We start from the raw sequence: 25848 nt of genomic DNA on the forward strand, positions 1-25848 counted from the left end.
CATAACCTGAAAGGTTAGTTTTCCATGTAGTGCCTATCTCAGAGCAACGTGGGGGAAGCAGAACTTGCAAAGCTTTTTTGCAAATAGTAGTGTAATGCCAGTTTGTTTTGCTGAGGTATTGGATTGAACATAGTGTTTTCTGTCATGCAGGCTACCGAACATTAGTTACATGATAGCAAATATTGATAAAATGTTATCTTTCAACTGAATTTTGGGCTTGCAAGTAATTAGGTCAATCAATAATTCTGCTAACCATTGGATTTCCCCTTCATAATTTTTAACATGCAAAAGTAGGAACCATCACACTAGTCTTTAAAAGACTGGATTGGTGATTTCCAAATATGTTGTTGGCAATAGGTGGCTGGTCTTCTGAAAAACACACAGGAAAGGGTGATGTGACCTAATTGATCAACTGAGGATGAGCTGATGCGCTTGAGGCAGCAGGAAAGGCAACTTCCAAGCACCTTCTGCTCTGCACTAGGAGGCAGTTGAGTTGGAACAGCCAAAGGCCTCAAGGAAGAGTTGTGCAGCTGTGGACATCAGCTCACAAATGACCTTGATCTTTCACCCATTGAGAACAGGGCCTTGCAGAGCCAGGCTGATGCCCTCCAGTAATATGAGAATGATGTGGTATGAGTACCAGTGCTGGCAAAATAAGAATGATGCCTCTTCTGGAAGAAAATCAAGCAGCAAAGTGGGCAGTGTGGCCAGCTGCCTCTGTCAGGAAGGTTTTATTATATTGGGCGGCACTTATTCTGGGGGAAACTTTAAAAGCATTATAGCCCTTATAAGCAGCCCTAAGTCATTGGAAGGCATTATGGAAAGACAGAGAGATATTCTCAGGTGTATTTGATCTTGTTTCTGGAGGTGAGCCTTAATTGTTTAAGATGACCAGCACAATGAGAACAGAAATATTTGATAGGAGGTGTTGCTTTTGATCAGTCAGTTTGTCACAGTGTTGGAAGAGAAAATATCCCAAGGAAAGACCAGTGCTAAAGATCCATTGGGTATCTGGCAACAAGGAGGAAGCTGTAAGTCTACTGAAGACCATGCCCTGGGCTCTAGTAGAGAGTGTCCAAAGGGAAAAAAAGGTTAGTGACCACAACAGACTGGGATGGGTGGGATTTTGAAGTGCACAAAGTCAAAGCCAGAGCAGGGTGAGCAGCTGGAGCACAGGAATGAGAGCCTGGAGGGTACACAGTGTCTGTTTGTTGAAATAAAAGACTTTGCCAGTCTGTCTCTGCTGTAGAGAAGCTTTGTTCAAGATGAGATTGCATTTCAAGGTTCACTTTGGCGTGTCAAAATTTTTATTGATTGTACAGAAAGCTTTACCATGGGTTCTAATTTAGCACCAGTGCTGTGCCATCAGCTGTTGTGTCTTCCATATCACTTATTTCAGTTCTGTTGGCAATGCATATCCTGTCTAACGCTCCCTTTGTTGCTTGGATACGGTTACGTTTTGCCACTTGCATGGTGTTAAATGATTCTGCCTGTCTGATGCATTGATTGTACATTTCTGGAGGAAGCATCATTGAGCAGCAATTCTCTGAGCATTAGAGAACACTTATGCTGTAGTGTAACATGTGAGATAATCTGAAATTTATGGCAAAGGAACACTGTTTTCTCTTTTCTTCTTCCTCCTCCATTTTTCTGGTGTGTTTAAATAGAGAACTTTTTAGGATGCCATCATTACTTTAGCTTGCTCGTGAGCTGCTCTGGGTAGCAAAGCTGATCTGCTGCCTTTCCTGCCACTATAGCAGCAGGCAATTTCAGTAGGTCAGTGAAGGGAAAATTGCTCCGGCAACAATTATGTGTCTCCACTGAAGAGGAGAGGTGCAGCAGGCTCCTGGGTTTTGTGTTTGTCAACAAAAATCTGCACATCAGGGGAACTGGATAAAACTTTAATTTTATTTTGTCAGGATTTTCCTTTGAAACGTCTTGTTTTTACCATGTCTAGTACTGCATAAATAATACTTAATAAATGCTGTTCTTGCCAGTGAAAACCTGAGAGACTTGATGCTTGATGCTCTGTCAACCATGGAGGGGAAATACATGGATTTAATTCTACCCTACTGTCTCCTTTGGTCAAAATGACCCAACACTGGTTTTTTTTCCTGACTTGATAAATACTTCAGCTTTGTTTTCGGTATATATGTCTTCTCTTTTTGTTGATGCTCTTTAGAGTCTTTCACAGTTCATCTTCCATCTTTCCCAAATCTACTTTTGCCCATAATTCCTTTAGCATGCTACTAAGCAAGGCTATTTTTGAGCGTCTGGGTTTTTAATAACTTTTGATTTGAAAAGTTGACAGGTTGAAAGTCCTTATCTACTCTGATTTCAGTGGAAATTAGATACATAAATATCTCTGTGGAACTGAGCCATAATGGATGAGCTGCTAGCAAAACTGTTTCATCTGTAAAGAAAATAGTCCTCTTCAGTAGAGGACTGAATGACAACTGAAATTGCATCCTTAAAAAAACATAAGGACTATCACCAAAATTAATAGTATAACCTTATTTTGATCTTGAAATAACTCTATCAGAAAAGATTTCTTCATATCACTAATTTTCATGGAAGCAGGAGACCTTTATCACTAACTGTTAGACCAGAAGAGATTAATACGTGTTGCTTTCAATGGTGGCAAGCTAACTGTGGGGTACCAAGGAGTTATGTTCTAGGACTAGTGGCAATTAGTATGTTTAATAACATGAAAGGGGAAGGAAAATAGGGAGATTCTTTTTGTGTTTGACAGATTTACACAAATGGATACTTTATTTATATAATAAAGAAATTTTTGAAAAGTGTAGTTGCTGAAGAAATTTAGTGTACAAAAGTATCAGGTAATTTTTCAAGAAAATACTGCCTTTTTAGCTCATTATAACCAATCTTTCAAAAGAACAGTGAAGATACTACCGAGAGAGGTCAGTCAAGGAATGTAAGAAATGGCTCAAGATTCAAGGAATAAGCAACTAGAATTTTCTCTTTTGGGTTTTGTTTTTGTTTGTTCTCACAATTCCTTTAGGAATGTAGAGATCTTCTGTATTTCTTCTTATGTTTACATTTTATACAGTTAAACTCACATTTTTCTAGAGTTTGAGATACCCTGTCGTTAACACAGTCAAACTTGCTACGAAATGCAAAAGCAAAGAGAGAAGAAATATTCTTTCTACATTCAGGGTATTCTTAATTGCTGTTTTGGATTATTGTGTACAGGTATTTTGAGGGCATGTCATTGTCAGTACCATCTGTAACTGAAGAAAAATAAATTATATTTGACAAGAATACTAGAATATTTTTTACAGTGATTGAACACTTCCTTGACTGATTGTTTTTGGTGGATTTTTTTTTTTAATAAACAGAAAACTAGAGGTTATGTAATAAAAATGAAGTAAAAATTGACAGCACTGTTTTCTTCAGAGAAGTGATACATGAATGTACTAGGGTATTTGTTTCATTAACGGAAGTTTTAAATTATTGGGAACTGTTCAAAGAATAAATATATAATCCTGTTGGCACTCTCTGTCTTTTCTCTCTGCTTGCATGCATTAAAAATCACATTACAAGTGTTCATCTAGAAGATGACTGCCTCAGTTGTCCTGTGTCTGTTCTCCATTCGGGGAAAACGTATTGAAGAGCCTTTAAAGAAGCCTCTCGCTTCCTCTGAGATGCAAATGCAGTGTGGCTCTAGAGGCTAATAAACTTGCACAGAGTAAAAGAGTACTATAAAGAGACACCTTCATTTTTCTAAATGTACTTATTCCATAAAAATAATCTTTTATGATACGAGAATTGTAGCTAACGTGTACAAGAACACATAAAAGTTACTGTCTGAGGGAAAACAGCTTTGAATCTGGTTATGGCCTCATCTGTGACTTGTGTAGTAGGTGTGGTACTTTGTGAGGCTGAACACATCACACACTTGTAGTATGTAGTAAAAGCTACATTTTTTTCCAATTTTAACTGGGATTCCTAAATGAACCATATTGGTCAGATATGCTGTCATGTGTTTAAAATAATTTGTCTGTCCAACTTGAACTTTAGGTTTATCATCTTACATAAAGATTATAATAAGCCTTTTTCCCATAAGAGTTGCCAGTTTGATTGTATGTTTAGCTTTGATTGTACATTTCAGCTTGGCCCGAGTAGAAAAATACTTACTATTCCCAAAAAACTGTGCTATGATTTGTAGTGATTTGACTTTTTAATGCAGGAGCTGATGAGTAGTTGGAAATACTCTAAAGGCTTGAGCACACATCATAGCTCTTTGTGTTAAATAGTAATTTGCCTCATACCTTACCAACTTAATGTTGTGTTACCCTCACACAGTGAGCATATTTATATGTATCTCCATGTAAGATATATATGAGAATCTATGGTGTAAAGAAAAACTGGATAATAACAGCTTTTATACAGGCAAAGTGAGGGCACACATGTAAACTAATAGCAGTCCACAAAGTAGCTTTATTTAAAAATATATGTGGGAATTGTGTGCTAGATGATGTAACTTTTGAAGAATTATCTGCAACTGCAAAATAATTAAGAGGATTTTTCGTAGTCTGTGATACTGAATGTTCAGATTCTGAACCACAGTTAATGAGATCTAAGTTCACTTGTCTGTTTTACCACAAATCTTGTGTGCTTTCCCAGAGGTAACATTTTTTTTTTTGCAACTTATTATTTTAACCTGTAGTGCACAAGAATACTTCCTTGCTTTGCTCTTTAGTGAGCTTAAGTTCTATGAGAATGGCCTACGTGTCCCCTTTTTCTGAATGAGTGCTGCAGTAAACACAATTAGGTCTATGTTTTGACTGTTCCTTTTAAAAAAATAAATCCCTATTTATGCTATTGTTTTCAGGCTAGAAGCTGCTAACTGTGAGTAGCATATAATATTAAAATGGCATGCATGCAATTAGTTCATAAACCTGTCAGTTGCCAAACTCAGAAGCAGTCAACCAGTTCTAAAAACAGTGTTGATGTACATGGTGTATTTCAGCCCAAAGGCTGAAAATATCAACAGCAATGGATGTTGGATATAAAGCACAACCAGAGCAAAGCTTAACCTGTGGTCAACCATGTGGAACTGCTTAAAGCCATCGCCTCTCTTCTGAAGGAACTGGAATTGTCCTGTTGACATATATATGCATGGTTGTTTTATGCTCACAATGTCTGTAGTCCTTAGTCCGTGAATAACTGTGCTGCTCCAGTTCCCAGAAAAGGAAGCTCGATTAAACTTCTCAGTCCTATTGAAAGCTGACAGTTTTATTGTTCTTAGATATGTGGATAAGTGTACACAGAGGTAGTGAGCGAAGAAATCTATGTCAAAATTGAAACAGTAGAATGTAGGTAAACCTGGAATCAGCCTGGGATGTACTGGAAGAGAAAAAGAGCTCTTGGCAGTGGCCAGAAGGAAGTTGAAGTTTTCAAATCTAATAGTATTTTTGAGGGAGATATTTTCAAAATTTCCAGATATGTACTTTCTGCTGTCTCCCTTCTTTTATGAAGACAGAGCCAAGCTTATATTTGACTTCTTTTTCATTCTTTGCTTTGATGGACCCTCTTACAGAACCACTTCTTTTTGTGCTTCCTTTTTTCTTGGTGGTTTGGTTTTTTTGGGTTTTTTTGTTTGTTGTGGTTTTTTGGGGGTTTTTTTGTTTGTGGTTTTTTTTTTTTAAACCAAGGAACAAAGCAAATAGTTGCCAAATATGTCATGTGTGTGGATGGTAGGATGAACAAAGGATGATACCCTGGTGCTTGAGTCAGGAACAGCATATTCTTAGTGAAGGCAGAAGATTTCTTCCAGTTGTTTTTTGTGTTTCTGTTTTGTATGATTTTCATATTTACCTATTGGCATTCAGAAAACTTATCTATTTGGGATCCTTCTCTCTAGTTTTTGTTTCTGGTATTTTGTACAGCAAATGAACTCCATAAAGGTCTTTTCTTTACATGGAAAGTGGTTGCTTGGGGCTTTGACATCTTCTAGTCTTTGCCATCATTCCTTAAATTCCAGTTCACTGTTGTTTTGTTTACTGCTGTGTTCCTCTGCTAAAATTTCTCAAACCTAAATATTTACAGTAAGTTATAAAACTGGTCAGCATCTCCTTTTTTCAGTCTTTCTATTTTACTATTGACTGATCCTTCTCTCCTTTTGTAGAAACATTTTCCTATACAATCATAGCTATTGCCTGCTTTTTCCCCTCGGCATTTTCTTTTAGTCTCTCCATTTTCTTTTTCTTAGGATATATGTTAATAAAATGAAGTTCCAGGTGACAGGTATTTTCAGTTTCTCTTGTAGCGTGTCTTGACATACTTCTTTTGCTTATATAGCAGTTGCTATCCTATCTGTGGCACTGTATTATTTAAATCTATAGATTATTATATTTTATCCATACTCAAATATTTGGGCCAAAGTATTTGCACTATAGGGAGTGACTTGAATGACTGGAAAGTGTCCAGTTTGTTTTCTGTAATGGACCAGTTTTAGGACTGTGCAACTAGTGTGTTTGTATGTGTCTTCCTATTGCTCCAGGTTTCCCTACTGCCTAAAATACTTCTTTGTGTGGTGTAAGTGTGCTTCTGATTGCTTGTTTCATGGTTATTAAGTTGCTCCACAATTTTGTTCAGTTGAATCTTAGCACTAGGGAAGAGCAGGTGTATGTGGGAGGTGTGGCCTTATTTTGAATATTGAAATAATTTTATCATGTTAACAACTAAGATGTTGAAATCTTGACCTTAACAGTAATTTAAAAGCATTAAGCACCTAAATAAAAGATGAAAAGCCTCTTTCAAAGATGTTTTTCTTGTTGGTCTTTAAAATGGTGTTTTTTCTGTCTGTTTCTAGGTTTTCTCAAATAATGATGAAGCCCTTATTAACAAAAAACTACCCAAAGAACTTCTGTTAAGGTAATTCTACATAATGTATTAAGGAGTAAAAATCTGAGTGTTGTACATTGTTTATGTGGCTTGCAGGCTATCTAATGGTATTCATTCTTTCTTAAATCCTCTTGAAATACATAGCAACATGCCTGATTTAGTTCTTGGAATTCTTGAAGTTGTTGCCTTGATTTGTTTTAATGTGTTCAAATTATACTATACAATGGAACATGTCATTTAATAGTGATCTTTTCCTTGCATGTCAGAAAAAGAACTGAAATATAATGTCCAAAAAACTTTACTGTACCAGGTAGTGACCTCTTCCATACTGCACAATGTTTTTTATCTGTCTGAAGAGCTTATAATTCTTTCTCTAGTGTACTTCACACTCTGTGTCATGAACAGCAAAATAAAATAGAAATTCCACTTCAAAGCTTCCAAAAAAGTCACCACAGTGAAAAGCACTGTCTGTTACCATTACTGCTACTCTGTCTTATATAAAGCAAAACCACCAGGTGGATCTTTCTTACTGTAGTCATTCAGTTTTTCATAAATATTATCAGCTTGCTGGTGTGCAAGTAAATCATCTTTGTGAAGTTAGCTGCAACACTAAGATGAAAAAGTCCAACCCATGACTGAGACACACTAATGGATGTCTTCATGCCCTCAGGTTGTTGAAAGCTGATTTCAAGCAAAGTATAAGCTGCCAAATGTGGAGCTGTTGCTTGATTGGATGTGACCACTCCAGAGCTAGAACTGAACCAGCTTACCACCATCTTCTATACCTACATATAGGTTTTGTTGCAGCCCACTGTAACACTTTTTAAGGTGAAAGGAAAAAATAAATTAAATGTTTGCTTATAATGGTGCAGTTACAGTTTTTAGTGATGGTGTTATTAAAACTGAGCTGATGATTTTTTCTTAAAAAAACCCTCCTGCACCTGGGGAGGAACAATCCTTGCGCCAGCACGTGCTGGGGGCTAACCTGCTGGAAAGCAGCTCTGTGGAGAAGGACCTGGGGATCCTGGTGGACAACAAGCTGTCCATGAGCCAGCAGTGTACCCTGGAGGCCAAGAAAGCCAATGGTATTGTGGGGTGCATTAGGAAGAGCATTGCCAGCAGGTCGAGGGAGGTGATCCTGCCCCTCTGCCCAGCCCTGATGAGGCCACATCTGGAGTGCTGTGTCCAGTTTTGGGCTCCTCAGTACAAGAGAGACATGGAGCTCTTGGAGCAGGTCCAGTGGAGGGCAACAAAGATGATTAAGGGACTGGAGTAAGGACTCCCTTATGAGGAGAGACTGTGGGAGCTGGGCCTATGCAGCCTCAAGAAGAGACAACTGACAGGAGACCTCATCAATGTCCATAGGTATCTGAAGGGAGGGTGTCAAGAGGATGGAGCCAGGCTCTTTTTGGTGGTGCCAAGGAATAGGACAGTAGTCAATGGGCAGAAACTGAAGCACAGGAAGTTCCATGTGAATATGAGGAAGAACTTCTTTACTGTGCAGGTGACCGAGCACTGGAACAGATTACCCAGGGAGGTTGTGGAGTCTCCCTCACTGGAGATATTCAGGAACCGTCTGGACACAATCCTGTGTCATGTGCTCTAGGATGACCCTGTTTGAACAGGAAGATTGGGCCAGATGACCCACTGTGGTCCCTTCCAACCTTATCCATTCTGTGATTTTAAAGAAGTCAGCAGGAAAAAACACCAGTGTACAAGTGATTGGGCAGGACCAGTGGCTTAGCTGTTAGTTTTTGTGTTCAAGATAACTTCTTACAAAGCAACTTGAAGGATATATAGGCTTACCATGGATTTGACCGATGAGGAATTAGTGCAGCTAGTCCCTGCTACTACACTAACTGTTGTGGCAGCGTCTAAAGAAGCTTTCTGCATGGTTTAAAGCCTTCCTGGGGCTGGAGTGACAAAATAAAATATTCCAGGCCAAGCATACACAGAACTGATTCAGCCAACCGACTATTTCTTGTGCTCGTATGTGCTTTTTGCAATTGCACAGTGATTTACTAAAGTAGCATTGCAGCTGTAGCCAGAAGAGTTGATGATCTGAGAAACTGAACTGGGACAGTCAGCTTTCTCAGTAAAGAACATGATGATCTCGTATGGAATGCTGGGACTCGGTCTGCCCTGCCAGAGAGGAATAAAGTGCCTGTTTCATTATACCCACAGTTTTGTGCTGACCATCAAGGTTTTGGAATGGACAGGAAGGGGATGAGTGGGAGAGGCGCTCTGTAAACCTCCTTTTGAAATTGTACTGCTGCAGAGACGAGCTCACAAGGCCAGTGGAAGAGCATGTTAGAGAGTGTTAAGATGGGACATGCATCTGAGTTCTCATCCTTGCAGAGTGTAGATACCTAGGGAAATTTTGAGGCACAAACCTGGCTGTCTAAAGCTTTATCAGAGGGGAATTTGTTTTATGTGCCTGCACATAAAGGCTTTTGCAAGACTGAGTCTGAATAGTCTTTCAACACCTAAAACAGTTTATGCTCAAGCTGCAACATGTTTTAACATAGTCTTGCCCTATGGTTATGACAGAAGAGATTAAATATTGCTGCATTGAGCGTAATTAATATTCTAATTATTTTTCCTTTATTTACTAAGCAGTCTACCTTTTAATTAAAAGGAGAGTAAATCAGTTGCAGTGGAAACACTGCTCACAGTGCTGGAAGTGAATACTAAGTACTGTTGAAAGTATCATCAAATGCACTTAGTTTGTTGTTTGCTTGTATCAGATATGTATGAACACTGTGAGAAAGCACTACAGCCCTTTTTAAAAAAACCATAATATTGTACCTGTGGAAGAAGAGTGGTTAATAACTTGTTATAAATATCTGGAAATTAAATGTAAACACAATTTCTTCTGTTTCAAGAATTGGTCTTGTTCTCATTTGCATCAAGTAGTTAAACTTATGTAATCTGAATATAACAAACAATTCAATTTTTTTCTCAAAAAATGAGAAACTTTTTCCGAATTGTAGACTTACAAAGTACTGCTACTCTAAAATTTACTCATTTGTTTTTATAGTTGTATACACTAAAGTTGATCAAATTAAGACCTTGGTGTTATACTGCAGTTCTTCTACTGCAGTTCTTGTTATTATTAATCTAACAATCAGAATTACATTGGAAGATTTTCAAAGCAGTGTCATGTCTTGCACATTTCATTTACTACACTTGTAAGTAAATGGCTGAGACCCTCAGCTTCTCAGGTAAGAAACTCATTTGAAAGGATAAGAAACCAGAGATTGTTTATTCCTTCTCAAGTAGACCCAGATAACTTGGCAGAGGAGAAAGAGAATATCTGACTTTATGGACATTGGTGGTTTTGAAGAAGACCCTTGTTTGGAGGGGCCAGTTATGCATTTATGGAGGTAGAATAGCTGGAGTAGAGAGAGGCAGGTGTTTAATTTGTAACTTTTTCTGGTTTATGGACATTTATTTTCATTTGTAATACTGGAGTAATTTTTTTTCCTGTGGAAGAAATAGGCTGCTTCTAAAACTTTTGTTTTGTAGTATTGTTCAAATTAAAGGAGAAATTGTCACCCCTGTTAGCTGTTGCAGTGCTATTAGTTTGTCAGTTGGCAAGGAATGCTCTTTCCCCTCTGCTCTTATAAATTACAAGAAGAGAAAGGTTGACTAAATGCTAAATTGTATGATGTTTAAGTAAGAATTGTGAGGTGGTACTATAAATAGTCATTTAGACAAAGTTTTCAGATGATTGTAGCTTTATTTTTTTTTCTTAGCCTATATGTTTATGGAAAAGCATCAGTTGAATATACAGGACGTTCGTTGTGGATTTGCATTGGTGTCTGAAATTCATAAACACATATCTATCATCAGATGAATCAGAAATCAAGTCAGGCTAATACAACTTTCGTGGTAACTTTTCCAGCAAGATGTCACAGCCTTAAAATGGCTCATCTTTTTTTTTTTTTTTTTTTTTTAAATGTAAATTGCTGAGGAAAAAAACCCCAAAACAATGGATTATTAAAGTTACAGTGTGATTTTGGAAATAACTGGAAACAAAAAAAAATGCAGTGGATTTAATTAATATTAGAATGTTCTGACTTTCCATCAGCTTCAAATTTTTCTTTTTTTTTTTGTGCTTGATAAAAAGTAATAATACACATTTGAAAATGGAGATGCAGCCAGTACTTTTGGCATGTAGAAGGATAACATTTGTTCATTTGTATTTTAACTGCTAATGTTCTGTGCTGTATGCTGTATCTTAATATATAAAGTACTGACTAGTGAGTCGAAGAACTGAAAAATACAAACTTTTGTCTGGAGCAGTTCTTAGGTGGTAACAATTTTGTAAGCAAACAAACAATAGATGTGTTTTGAGGCGGCAAGAAAAAGAAATCTGTCACCTGGGATATGATTCATTTTCCACACTTCAAGGATTTGTATAATTAAACAGGGCAATATTTCACCCTGAGTAGCTGAGGCTGCTGTTCAGTGTTTGACAATCTCAGGGAAACGTTCCAGTTTTATAATACACATGCAATCTTTTATTTTGATTTTAGACTGGTTTTCATGTCTTAAAAGTCCTCTATAGTAGTCGGCCAAGCAATTACAATGTAGCTATGTAGAATTAAAACCAGCTAAATTGATACAAGTGTATAAGCTGCAGTTATACAAATTAGGAACCTAATTGATTGTGTAGGAATTGCTTATGAAAGTAAAACTTCTTCTCTGTGTATTTAAGCAAATCTGTGGTTTTTGTAAAGCGAATTCTAGTAGTGCCTCATGCAAGTAATTTTTATTAAATAAGTCTTTTAATTTAGCATGCCTGAAGTACATCTGTCCAAAGAATTAGTGCAGAGCAGCCCTAATTCACAATGTTCAATATAGAAAACTCCTTTAGAGGTTTGTTAACTGGAAATATGAAGACTAACATTGGCAGGAAGCGAGCAGAAACAATGGGACTGATGACAGCATAATATCAAAGCCTGACTCATTCCTATGGAGTCATATACTCATCTGCAATGGTCCTTACCTCCAAAACAGTGATCGGAAAATCCACTGAGCAAGTGATCCAAATGAGCCATGGGTACAGGCCTATGATAAAGCCTTTGAAAATTAGTTAAATATTTTGATCTTTAGCCGGGGAAACTACAGAATTATAATTATTTTAGGACTTACTGGATGCTTTCAGAATCCTTATGTGCTTTGACAGCAATTGAAAAGTAATATCACACTATCGATAATATTTTTTACTTGTTTTAACATGATCTACCTGATGTTAAAATGTACAGTCTTTTAGTTTCTCTGTATTTTCAGCCTTCAAGGTGGTATATCTAACTTCCAATATACACTGAGAATGCAACAAGTCACTCCTTTCTGATTAATCAGCTTTGGTTAGGAAAAATTCCACTTATTCTGATGATGGAATGAGTTTTAAAACTTTCCAGTGATTTACTTCATATTCAGGACAGAACTTGGACTCTGTTTGAGGAAACTAAAGGCTCAATCAATAGCTCGGTGGTCAGCATACCCCCTTCAGAATGTGAGAAAGGTCTCATGTTGATCCATTTTTTACACTGCTACATGTATTGTTTGTCTGCTTATGAAATTCTTACCAAGATCAGTTCCAGATGCAAGTTTATATTTTTCAGTTCTTTGCCTCACCAGTCGGCACTTTGTACACATTTTCTGGCTTCTTTGTATGAGATGCTAAACATTTGCAAATGATTATGTGTACAATTCAGTTTGGCCTTTTGAAATTGGAGTAGGTAGCTGACATCCTCTATTTAATATGTTTAAGTGATTTGTTTTTGTTCACAAACAACTGCAAGAGAAGCTTAAAACTGAATGTTTGGGGCAGAGATATTTCAGATGGAATTCCCATTAAAATGTGAATGAGGGCTCAAAGAACTAGGAGCAGAAAATTACACACTAGTGCTCTTGTATACTGTGTTAATGAAGAAGTGAAGATTTGGAAATGAAAGAGGGTTTTTTTTGTGTCAAGGTGCTGAGTAAGATTTGTGAATTTTGTGAAGGAAATACTTTCTTTAATGTTTCTGCCTGAACAATTGGGACTTCCTTATAAATGGAGTGCTTCAGTATTACTTGGTTCAAGTACAGGTATTATCTCTCAGTAAGAACATGCTTGTGACAAAGGATTAGTCACAGTGGAACAAACAAAAGTAAATAAGCATTTGAAGTAGGAGTAACAGCTAAAGGGGATATACCAATGACTTATACACCTCTTGGAATCATACTTTACCATTTATTTTGTTTCATTTTGTTTTTCTTTTCTTTGCTGTTAAGCCCCTCTTTAGAATCTCTTATTTAATGAAGACTTAATTCCGTTTAGAGCTTTGTTTACCTTTAAACTGGAGTTTTATTTAAACTCAGTTTCTTAATTTGTTAATTATCAAAACTAAATGTTCAGAAGGATCAGTGATATAAGGAAGTCTGCTTTTTATATGGAGCTTTGGGAGGCAGAGGGCGGGAAATGTTCTTCCTCATTTCTGCGTGAAAAGTGCCATCAAAGCAAAAAGGCAATCAAAAGATACTTCTACTTTCTATAAAAAAATTAATTTTTTTAAAATATTGTTGCTAGACAGTTTAAATAACAGTACTACATATAAAAATAATTAGACCTTTTTTGTCTGTAACTCGTGAAGTATTGACAGAAGAGGTGAGCTTTATTATCTGTGTGTTCATGATACAGGCACAGGCATCAGGAATAGAAATCTTTTGTTCAAGGTCATGGTCCAGGCCAGTAGCAGGTTGGATCAGGTCTAACGAATCCTACTCCAGCGACTGACCAAAGTATGCAGTAGTAGTCATGGTTTATGGAGCATCCCTAGGCTGCATGTCACGAGTGCATTGTGTAATTTGCCTACATCTTTACCTAGTGCAGCGTGGATATAGTTGATTTTTGGCTGTTTGGTGCCCAAATTATAATCCCTTCCCTTGTGGATAAAAGTAGACCATGGGATAGTTGGAATGGCCAGCAGGTTGGATTGGGACTGTGGGCTGCAAGTTAAACCACTCTGAATCATTAGGCTAACTGCTTTTATTTAGGAAGATGTGCTATAGTTGCAAATTTGTACTGCATAAAATCACTTCATAAAAATGACATTTATATTAAAAAATTATAGACTAGCTGAGGCTGGAAAATTAAACAGAACTGGCCTTTCTTGAGTTTATCGTTGGTCATTTTGTTTTAGATACTAAGAGTATTAGTTACTGAAAATGTTGCTATTGTGTTACACATGGTCAAATAAGTAAATTTTTAAAAAAAATAATGTATTACTTGTATTGCAAGTAATGTGTGGGCCATAAAAAGTTAGATGCTGCCCTCTATAAAATGAATCCAGCAAAGCTGATTATTTGTAGAAAAAGCTGATTTCTGTTTCAACTGAAAATAGGTATCAGGCATCCTGTAGTCAGCCTGTTATTTTGCAATTGCTGATACTTTTATGCAAGAGTTGTGTAGCAATAAGCGTCTTGGCAACAGAAAAGGAGGTTTGGCTTGTAAAGAAATGGTTTTTTTGTGCCATGTTTGTTATTGAATGCTTGTGATGTACATCAGCCGAGAAAGACCTGAGTAGTTTACAAGTGGAAACTGCAGGGTTAAGTTACTGGAGAGTTTTGGAGCATCTAGCAGAGTTTCCAGTTTAAGTGCTTTACTTTACAAAATAGCTCCTCTCTAGTGAAAAGGGATTTGTTTTAATAATTGACCTGAAAGGTCAAGCATTAGGTGAGTCAGTGCATATGTGTTTCATGTAGCAACTGGCATTCGTCAGCCTTTTGTAACACACTGCTGAAAACAGGCCTGACAGAAATGAGCTAAAAGATAGTTGTTTTTTCCTTAAAATAGAAAATAGTCAGATTCCTTAAGATTTAAATATGCCTCACTATTTATGTTTCCAGAAAAAGTGTTATTTTGCGGTTTTTTTGAATAAGGTATTACAGGACTTAGCTGCAAAGTTGTTGAAATTTGGAAGTAAACCAATATTAGCATTGTTAATGTAATCACATAGATATGAATTTATTTCTATAATTTATTATTCATGAAAGATTCTACTTTTATGGATTATGGATATGAATTATTTAGCTTATCTGTGTGGTTTCTAGTCTGCATATTTTTATTCTAGTGTTTGTGCATACTGCTGGACTACACTTATCAGTGAAATGTCTCATACCTCAGTAGGGTGTTTAATAAAATGGGGGACAAAGGGTGAAGAGAAAACTTCCACATGTAAAGAATTGTAAATGTGTTTTGTATTTACTGAATATGACAAGACTTCTGTGGTGGTGATGAGACTTTACCACTGTGTATATTCAAACATTATTAGTTCAAACATGAACTGTGAGTGGCTGATGCCCTTTTCCCCTGTCACTTGGACATTCTTGCAGAAAATTCTGAGAAAAACCTGTTAAAAGAGGAAAATCAAATCTGTGAAAGCTGTACTTTGTCTTTCTGTGATAGTTTTCCATGTATGTAGGCTTTTCTCTTCCATATTGCATGTAAAGGACCTTAATGAGAGCAGATTTACTATGCAAGGAATTGTACAAATCAGTAAGAAATTTGTAGTCTAAAATGGGGAGGATGTTACAGATTTGTTGTGTGCATGTTTTATAACAACTGGATAGTGTGGTAAAGTTGAAAGGATCTTCTAAGCAGATTATCTGGTTGATTGGTGTCTTCGATGAGGCATTTCTCATCCTGGTTACTTTGGTTTTCATTTTGATAAAATTTGTTGCCATTCTTTGCATGCAAAACCACTATAAATTTAATCAGCATGGAAAACAGAAGTTCTGAAAGGGAATTCCATTCATAAGTCATTTATTAAACAAAACCGTAACTTACGTTATTGTTGAAGATTTTTACAAATTGCCAGGTGTTTCTGTCATACCAAATTTTGGGGGTTGGGCCAAAAATTCTAGGAAGTCAAGTATATGTGTGTGGTACTTATTGTATGCATTCTGTTATCCACTTTTTATCAATCCATATGGCATTGTATCAAAATACTTAAAATGAGTAATTGCCAGGCCATTAGTTCAAAAGCTTATTTCTCCTGTGATCAAGTTTGGAAAGGCCTTACAAAGGCAAAAGAGAAGCAGTTTGACTCTTGTACAATTCGATTTCTCTCTCTGTAGGAGGTACACTGTGCAGTGTTGGGGTTTTGAGAAATAGGTGTTTCTCTCTGTGCCTCTTTGGGGAGGGAAACAAAATATTAGGACTCAGCCGTCTCTGTGTTTGGAAAGACATTGGACAGTCTGTTTATAGCAGAGGGAATAATGAAGCATGTGTGGAAATACATGGGATGATAGGAATCATCACTTAGATCATCACTTCTGCTTAGTGGGACCATAAAAGTTGCAGTGAAAATGCCTCAAGAAGGTCTGTGGCCCTCTTACGCTGAGTTTTGGTGAATCTTGGGTATCAAGAAAATTCCAGAATACTAGAAGGATATGAATCCTGACTGCAGCACCTGTAGGCAAGAGAGAGATGACCAGAAATCTCAGCCTCTTATTCTGTGTGCTTTGGAAAATTCACCATAGATTTATTTGATGGAAAATTGAGAGAGAGGAATATGACAGTTGCTGTGGTTTTCTGGAAAATAAGTCCTTGGACAATATCATTCTTTGAGATTAAACAATGGGTTGGCTTTACCAACCAAAATTACACATTTCTACTTAGGCATTTGACTTTTAACATTTGATGTTTTTATTTTAAAAGTTAACAGTATATGTGCAATATATCAATGTGTTTCAAGGGGATTAAGTTATAGGTGACACAAAAACAAGTGTAATGGTTTACCCGTATGAAGACATGGCAACAACATGGCAATAACATGATAAATTGGGGTGTGTTCAAACAATATTAATTTTACAGAATAATTTTGCATGGATAGATATACTGGACTAAAGAATGCTACAAAAAGAGCTGTGGTCTGGACTGTGTACTTCCAGAACAGGGTGTGATGATGAAATGGACAAGATACTGTAAGATTCTTCTTTGATGCTGTGTCAAAAAGGCTGTTACAGTGGCCTGAAGTGGCTTTGAAAACATACTGAAAAAATAATGTGCAGTGAAAAGGAGGTTTAAAGAACTAAAGTAAAAAGATTGTTAAAATAGGAATTAAAGATGACATGATAAGTGGCTTTTAAACTTGATGAGGAGAAAATATTAACTGCTAAAGTACTCTTTAATTTGGTGAAGAAAAGTAGAAAACAACATAGAGCTGGAAGTCAGGCATTCACCTTGGAAATAAGGGAAACATTTTGACAGAGTGATTAACCGGTGGAACAAACTACCAGAGAAGGTGATGATTTTCCACATCTTGAAGGCTTTCAAATAAAGAATAGATCCTTTTCTGTAAGTGAGGCTTTAGCCAAATACACGTTTACCATAAGGGAGTTGAGGAACCGTGAGCTCGTACAACCCTTTGTGCCTTTGGCATGAGGCTCATTCTGCAGATACTGTTAATGTTGAAAGATCTCCAAGGCCAAACCTATGAGGCACTTGTCCAGAGCAGTGTGTGCCTAGGGACGAAAAGTCTTCAAAAGCCCCAGTTGTTGGTAAGTGAATTTTCCTTCTTGAGCTCGATACAGGATAACTAATTGAATAGCTTGGGATACTAGAAACCAGAATAAATGATCCTAAATGTTACTGTGGATCTATTAACTTAATTTCCAGTTTCCTTGTATTAATCCATGCCAAAGACTGAAGTGGAATTTAATGCTGCTGCTGGCTGCATTAGCTTCCATCTAGGTAGCTTTGGTCATAAGGACAGAAGTGCTATACAACCAGCAGCTGCCCTCAGTAGTTTTTTCCACTTTTTAAAATTACAAGTGTCTGCTGATGTTCTTTCACCTTAAGTGCTAGACAGTGTCAGTGTCTGACACTGACAGATGACTGACAAGGTCAGTGTTTCCATCTTAGTTTGTTGATCGCATTTAAAGTCTCTTAAAGACTTTGAAGTCTTTTAAAGACTTGAAATGATTTTAAACCTTGGAGTCTCGTGTCTTATTGGGTAGTTTTCCTGACTGGTAAGTATTTGCTAGTAATTCTGTGGGACTGCAAGGAGACAAGCTAGTGTGTGTTAGTGGTGCACATGTAAGATTGTATTATAGAGGGTAAAGAAATAGAGAAGTGTAGAAAAATGTTTTCAAGCACATTAGCAAGATGACTCTTTCGAGTTGTAAAAGTATTTACTGGAATCTCTTGCCTATCATACCATTTAATTGAAAGGCAATGATTGTACTTTTGCTTGCTTATAATGCATCCTAATGGTGTTGTCTGTTTTGATGGGGACAGCTTGGGCTGCCTTGCAGGAAAGTTTCTTCTTTGGAACAAAAAAACCCCACCAAACCTAGAAGCATCACAAATGTTTACACTTACTGCAATATTTTTTCTCTTAACATAGAATAACCACTTTCAGTTTTTGACTTTTTGAAAAGTCACTTCATACAGAATGAAGCAGAAATAAATACATCTGGTCTGCATTTGATTTTAATTTACCTTTTTATTTTTAACAGAAATCATGCATCAATGTTAATCTCTTAACAGCAATAAACAATGAAACATGAAGACAGACTGCCAGACAACTCATAGTAGTGGGGGTGTATAAAAAAACCTTTCTTCAACATTTTGCAGTTTCTTCTGTTGTTTCTTATTTCTGAGATACATCACTTCTAAAGCATGTCATGTTCTTCATTTAGGCAAGAGTATCGTGTCATGAGTTCTTTCTTTGTTACAAATAACACAGAAATCTGTCTTTTGTCCTTCTGTAAATCTGAGATGATCCTCAGATTCCACTCGTACAGTGGTTCTATGAGGAAGCTTCTACAAGCCAAGAAACTTTTGCAGCTCTCTAGAATAATCTCCTTCATCTTCTGTCATTTCCCTCATGGTGAAAGGGAGAAGGGTGATTTCAGAAGAGGGTTCCTGGTGGATCATTGATACGCTGCTCTTAAAAGAGAGAGAATGCTTTTCAGTGCTTATCTGTCCAGCAGTCTTTCTGAGCACATTAAGTGTGTATTTTGTGCATTAAATGCTGCTAAGTTTCTTAAAGTGTCTCAGAAAGGATGTTCAAATGACAAAATAGATGCTATAAAAATAAATGTTATCGACAGGGTTTTACAAGTTGTTTCATAGCTTCTAGGAACATTTGTCCTTCTGTTTGCTTGGCTTTTAGGTTTTTGAGAAAGTGTTTTACTGTATGGTAAAAAAGAGAAAGAATTTTCATGTGTCAACGAAATATTGGAAAACTATTATCTGAAGTGATTGTAATAAATATCCAGAAGGTTGTTATGTTTAAGAAGTATTTTCATTACATTTTTTACTCTTACCACAGCTAAGAATCACAATGCTTAAGATGTAAGCATCCATTTTGAGCTCTAGCTTCAGATTTTCACTTGAAAAGCAGTAACCAGAATTATACATTATTAAATTCAGCATCTCTTACCAGTTGTTTGCTCCTCAGTGTTAATATCTCACTATAAAATGAAACTGTTCTTATTACTCTTAATTGTTCTGATGACTGAAAAAGTTCACTGGCAAGCAGGTAGCAGTTTATAAATGAATTACAGTAATGTCTTTCCTGTATTTCAAAGCTTTCATTCTCTGTAATAGAAAATTATTTTGGAATAGGATCTATATTTTATGCTTAGGTTAATGATTTCTTTTTTGCTGAGAACATCCTGTGAACCAATATCATTGTTTGGAAATGGCATTTAGCAAAATTCATTTTCACAGTGAAAAATTTCTTTCAGAAAACTACTAAGAGTTGACAGCCCTGAGGAATTGGTTCCATGATCAGAATAGTAAAGCTAAATTTTCAACGGTAGTTGTTTCTTGTAGAGTAAATAATAATTAAAAAAAAGATGCTGAAGGTGTTAGGCTTGGTAGTCACTGTGAAACCCCTTTAGAAATTTGGGTCATTGTTCTTTGTATTAGTACTTAGATTCTAGAACTTGGCTTTATTTATGTGTTGTTTTCTAATTATTACTCTTCACCAGCCTCTGAAATCTTCATCTGTATTTGTGTAAGTTATTTCTTTAATTGTAGCACAATTAAAGGCATATAAGCTAGTTTCCCTGAATTAAAAAGAAGAAAAAATATTTTGTAATCATGCATACATGTTTGGGTAATATGGAGAGGGAACAGAAAATAGATTTTCAGAAGCAGCATCTGCTGGGTTCTAATATGTTGCTGTTGCCTGTCTTTAGATGATAGCTATGATATTATTCTTTAAGTCTCAATAACCAAAATAATTTGGTAAAATACTTGTTGCATTTAATTTGCTTCTTGTGTAACTTGTGTCCTTCCGTAGAACTACATAGCTGTGAATTCATATATTATTTTGAATTTATAATTAAACATTTTAATTGTTATTGTTTTCCTTTCTTTCTAGAATATTTTCTTTCTTGGACATAGTTACTTTGTGTCGCTGTGCACAAGTTTCCAAGGTAGGTATTTCTGTTGAGGTTTTTTTGTTGTTCCTTGGGGTGCTGTTCTTTTAATTGCATGCAAATAATGGGATTTATTGCAATCTGCTTCCTGAAAAAAAAATAAATTCTCAGACTCTTTGTTTATGAAAAGAAATTACAGTGGTCCCACTTTTACATTTAGATGTGGGCTTAGTTGCTATGTACAAGACTTTAAGGCTATGGAAAAGATATCCAGTTGTGTATGCTCTGTATCTGGAGAAAGGATTAAATCCAGTTTGGCATGATGGCATTTGCTTTTTATAAAGCATGTGGCTGTATAACACTATTTTTCAGGCGCATTTTCTGCTTAAAATTCCATGTAGTTTGGTTAATGTGCACCATGTGTCTAAGAACTACATCCATCATTTTCTTGCCAAGTACAAAAGGTGTTAAGTAGATGGATTACTAGTAGGGGAAAAAGGCACACACAAGATATTAGAGAAAGCATGCTAAGTAAGCTTTTATGTTTAGCTTGTCTTCATTTTTTTCTTGAAATAAAATGAATAATATTCTGTTTCTACATCAACTGTGTACAATGAACTGTATTATTATACAACACGAATGAACTTTATTTCATGCTCTCGTTCCTTATCTTAATGGCAGTTGGGTTTGGTTTTGGTTTTAATTGGGTTTTTTTGTTTGCTTGTTTGTTTTAATGTATAATTAAGCATGTAACTATTTGATTTCTACACCTGTATCACCCTGGCCTCTAACTTCAGTAAGTTTTGTGAGTCAGGTAACATCAGATTTCAGCTAAAGCCAAGAAAACTGCATAAGAAAACGAAAGGGATTGAATAAATTGTATTTTTCTCTCAGAACTACCTGTCATTGGATGTGTTCTCTTTTTTTTCTAATTTTCTGCATATATTTGTGTTTCTCTGGCTTTTTTATTTTGTTTTACTTTGAACAACTACTGCTGCGACAGTGAAGGACAAATTAGCACGTGTAAAGGAAAGAACTGGTCCTAATAGTGGAAAGTCAGCAGTTTTCTGAAAGGTCTCTGTTTTCTCAGAATAGTAACTAGTGAGGTTGAGGAACTGTGGTTTTATTGAAAGGAATGTCATCTGCAGCTACTTTTTTCCATACAGATCTAGCAAAAGTGACTTATTAGACGAATGTCCAAAAGCTTTTTTAAAAATGGAGGGTTAAATCTTTCTGTATATGTACTTGATATGTATTTAATATCTTGCTTTCCTGCATGTTTTACAGCCACAAGTTAGCCTTTGAAGTGTAATCCATTTAGAGGATTTGAGATTAATTTCCACAAATTCTGTTTTTAACTAGTTGATATTGTATGACTGCTAGTATCTACAATTTTTTTTTAAAAAACGCTGCCTGAAATTGTCTCGATTGTAATATCTGAATTGCTGAGAGAAAAGTGAAGGGAGCAGGCAGTGGAGGTAATAAATTGTATTTGTTTTCTGTAGGCATGGAATGTTTTAGCTCTGGATGGAAGCAATTGGCAAAGAATAGACCTCTTTAACTTTCAGACGGATATAGAGGTTAGTGTCTTCGGGTATTTTTCATTCTTATGGAGATGTTTAAGAGCACAGCCCGTTTTGAGTATCCCACAGACTCTGCTTGCGTTCACACGTTTTAAAGACTAAGTTCAAGATAATAATACTGTGAAGGAGCAAATGGAAAAGAACTCTGTATTTGCCTTTTTCTTTTCCTCTGATGAGTTTCAGTTTTGGTTGCCAGCTATGTATCAGATAATTTTCACATATCATATACAATACAGAGCTCTAGAAATTCAAACCTGCTCATTTCCAGAAGGGAAAGGTGTAAACAGTGCCTCTGCATGGAGTGAGATCCTCGGAATCACTTCTACAATCTACAAGATAATGTTGTTGTTGGTCCCAAGCCTCTGTGAGGGGGCCATCTAGTGCTGAAAGCTCTCTGGACACTTGGCTATGGGGGTTTGGAGATTGAAGCACTAAAATGCTGAAGAACTTTTCTTACCACTGAGTTGCCTAGTATTGATTTTATATGTATTTGATTACCATTTTATGACCACTTGTTTTATAAGGTTTGAACCTTGCATGAAATGCAGGTACATGTGGATACAGTATATAATGAAAGGATTAGGGCAGACTTGTCTTCCCTATGAAAAACATGTCTATATTAATGCTATCATAGATATGCATAACAAAATAAAATCTGAAAATGAAGACAAAAATCCATGGGGAACAACAATTCTGTAATTAAATCTGAACTGGTTTATTGTTGTTTGATGATGCAAATTAAATTTAGACTATAATAATAGATCTACTTCTGAATTTTATGTTTTAGCTTAGTTGTGTGAATAAAATCCAGATGTGTTTCATTTGCTAACTGTGGTACAAATTGTACGTAAAGCTTTACAGTAATATAGACGGTAAATTTTTTTCAACGCTCTATTAAAACTTTATTGCCAACTCCTGTGCTCTACTCTTGTTAAACAAGAGGATCTTGAAGAAGTAGGAGAAAGATTTTGTTATCTGCCTCAATCTAAATGTGTCAAAAGAGACTTGGAGCTTTAATATCATCTTTTCAGTTGCTTTTAAAAAAGCTTGTTTTTCTTGTTTGCTAAGAAATAAATTAAAACCCAACAGGTCTGCCGTCCTTCTGTTGATAAGCCTTTTGTATATTTGAATTATTTTTCTGGTATTTAGAAACACAGTTTTGTATTTTTAAGTTTTTGATATGTTTATCTTATGTTTTATCTAGTGGTCTTGCCCTTCGAAATCCTGTATAGGATTTAAAATCCTATATAGGATGCAGCATGGGATTCAAAGGAGAAAGAATGAAATTAAGTTATGATCCTCTTTTGCTATAAGAAGTTATTGTGGTTTGGAGCAATTCAGTTAGTTCAGTATATTATATTTAAGTACATTTGTAATATAAACCCCTTAAATTTACTCCTACGAGTGTGTTTAACCAGCAGTTATTACACAAAGTAGTTCTTAAATGAGATACAGTTTCACGTTTGATGTCTGAGAACTCTGGTTTTTCTTCAGCTGTTTTAGTAACATATTTTTTTGTCTATAGATTTAGGACAGTAATGCTGCTGATTGTATTTGACAACTTTTTGCTCAGTTGGACGTTGTACTGTTTGGTGATTTTTCTATTCATGCTTGATCTGAGAATATCAAATAATGAAAAATTAGGTTCTGTGAAATTTTCCATATTTAAGCCCTCATGTGGTAGAGAATAAAGTGAGAAGGGAGGGCAAAACCTATTAAAATAATGTTTATTTTCTATCAAAGATGTATGAAGATCTTCTTGAAGTTAAATGTGCCTTAGGATTTCTTGGTATGTGGAACCAGTTGTAAGCTGAGGTGAATTGAAGAACTAGTTTTTTGAGTGACAGAATTATTCAAACAGTTAAATGCATTTAAATCCACTAAAGTTGTCTTCTTTGGTATGCTTGTTGTTGGGGGTTTTTACATGCTTAAGGAAATAAATGGGTTTGGGAAAACTTATCTCGCTATTTGTTTCTGTTTTCTTTGAATAATTCATTAGGGTTTGGATTTTTTCTGCAATGGAAATTGAACTTGCATTATATGTTATTCATTGAAGAATTTATCCTTACAGGTATCCTTAAAGGTATTTGGCCTTGGCTGAGAAATAATTCTGGTTAATCAGAAAGATTTAAAAAATACATAATTTTCAGTTTGTTTGTTTTGGTGTAAGTTCTTCTAAGAGAGAAGATAAACGATGTTACTTATGGACTAAGAAACAAGCTCTGATAAGAAAGTATTTTCACACAGCGATAGCCAGGACTTAAGTATTAGAGAAGAACAATAAAATGTAAGAAACATTTACTGTAAAATTGTTACCATCCCATGTAGAGAGGAAAACAACAACAACGAAAACTCTACCGACCTGTAATTCTATATATATTTCTTCTTTCGGAAAAGAAAGGGAGAGAAAAAGATACAAGATGCTGTGGTATTAGTCCTTTTGCTGATGTTCCCACCAAGGTGTTCAGCACCTTTCAATCACAGCCAGCCCTATAGCAGGAACTTAACCAGGGCTGTAGTGACACACTGGCCCAAGTGAGTCTTTGTGGACAGTTTAAACTTACATGCTGTACTTGTGACTGTGATCCCTGAGGAATGGGCATGCCTCCCATTCCATCTGTGAGACAGTTCTTTGTGTTCCCTACACATCTGACAAAACTTGAAGGTCATTTTAGTAGTTTTGTTGTGTAGGGTCTGCTGTGACAAAAAGTTGAGCCATGTGTGATCAAATGAAAAAAAGGAAGAGAGAACTAAAGATTGAATCGAGCAGCACCTCAGTGTGGGTGAAGATTCTCAGCGGGTTACTGTTTTTTCTTAAAGTAGCAAAAGAAATTCAAAGAGATGCAGTTTCTGGTAGGGTATAGCTGGGTCTGGTCTTAATTCCCAGCATTTTTAATTTGATTAGAATGTTATGTCAGAGTAGAAGTGAACAAAATCTTCCTTTTATTTGGTTTAAGGGTCGTGTTGTGGAAAATATATCGAAAAGGTGTGGTGGGTTCCTGAGACAACTTAGTCTGAGAGGATGTCTTGGTGTTGGAGACTCCTCTTTAAAGTAAGTATAATCCTCAATCACTTGTTTCCTAATGTCTGGACCAAAAGCAATTACTGTTACATTTGTTTGCATTTCTGAGTACTGACTGATGACCAAAATGGGATACTTAAGTAAGTACTAAGTACCTTAATAATGACTAAATGTGATGTCATTTTGAGATCAAAATATAGCTACTGTTATTTTCTGGAAATGAACTAACAAATGAGAGCTGTGCTTTTCAGAAATGTGTCTTTTTCTTTCATTAGGAATATGTTGATATTGCTCCATTTTCAAGACTATACTGTGGTATCTTACAATAGTCAGAGAATCAAGATTAATGGTCATTTTATAGTTTATGATCTGACCCTAGCAATGGGACAGAGAATGAAGACTGATAAAATTGAGTGCCTACAAAATCAAGAAAGACCTGGGTTACTCTTCTTGCTCTAATATAAGAACAGGCAGGCAACAGGAACAACTTGGCAGACTCTAAGTAGTGACAGTGGCCCTTCTTTTTACACAGTATATAAACTGAATTGTGCAGTTTGTTCCCACAAGGTTGTTCGAATCTGTATGAGCTTTTTCTAATGCAAGCTGTTTAGCCAGGTTCTTTTGGATATTTCTCTGAGTATTTAAACCCGAAGATCCTATTTCCAGCTGAAGGATCCCTAAGCCGCAGATGCTTTAGGGCTCAAAGAATGTTTGGAAGAGGGCTTGGGGTGTAAAATATAAGCACAAAGATTTTGTTAAGCAGTGGGCATTAAGCTAGTGACTTAAATTTAAATAGCTATAAATTTAGCTATTGCTAAAATTTATAAGTAAGTCTAATTCATTGATTTTTGTCTCTAGAGTAAATTCATGCAACAACTAGGTAAGCAATGATTGCTTTAATAACCCAAGTGGGCATCCTACCTTCAAACCCAAAGATTTCTCTGCCTCTAGGCCATCCCCCTAACTGCTCCCTGGTGTCTC

The 25848-nt window shown here is 36.1% G+C and overlaps 1 protein-coding gene across 6 annotated transcripts in view; it reads left to right on the forward strand.

Moving 5' to 3' along the window:
* The window catches only part of FBXL2 (F-box and leucine rich repeat protein 2), a 56393-nt gene that overhangs the window by 12434 nt on the left and 18111 nt on the right, over window positions 1–25848 (forward strand). For 4 of the 6 annotated variants that reach the window (XM_032679283.1, XM_032679276.1, XM_032679294.1 and 1 more), the window contains exons 2-5: window positions 6839–6900; window positions 20265–20319; window positions 21768–21842; window positions 24803–24897. In XM_032679283.1, the coding sequence (XP_032535174.1) occupies window positions 6839–6900; window positions 20265–20319; window positions 21768–21842; window positions 24803–24897 (287 nt within the window). Of the gene's footprint in view, window positions 1–1500; window positions 1606–6838; window positions 6901–20264; window positions 20320–21767; window positions 21843–24802; window positions 24898–25848 lie in introns of those variants that run through there. The other 2 variants (XM_032679302.1, XM_032679308.1) reach the window with 2 other exon arrangements.

The sequence above is a fragment of the Chiroxiphia lanceolata genome, chromosome 1 (assembly GCF_009829145.1).
Source record: "Chiroxiphia lanceolata isolate bChiLan1 chromosome 1, bChiLan1.pri, whole genome shotgun sequence".
In the NCBI taxonomy this organism is placed as follows: Eukaryota; Metazoa; Chordata; class Aves; order Passeriformes; family Pipridae; genus Chiroxiphia; species Chiroxiphia lanceolata.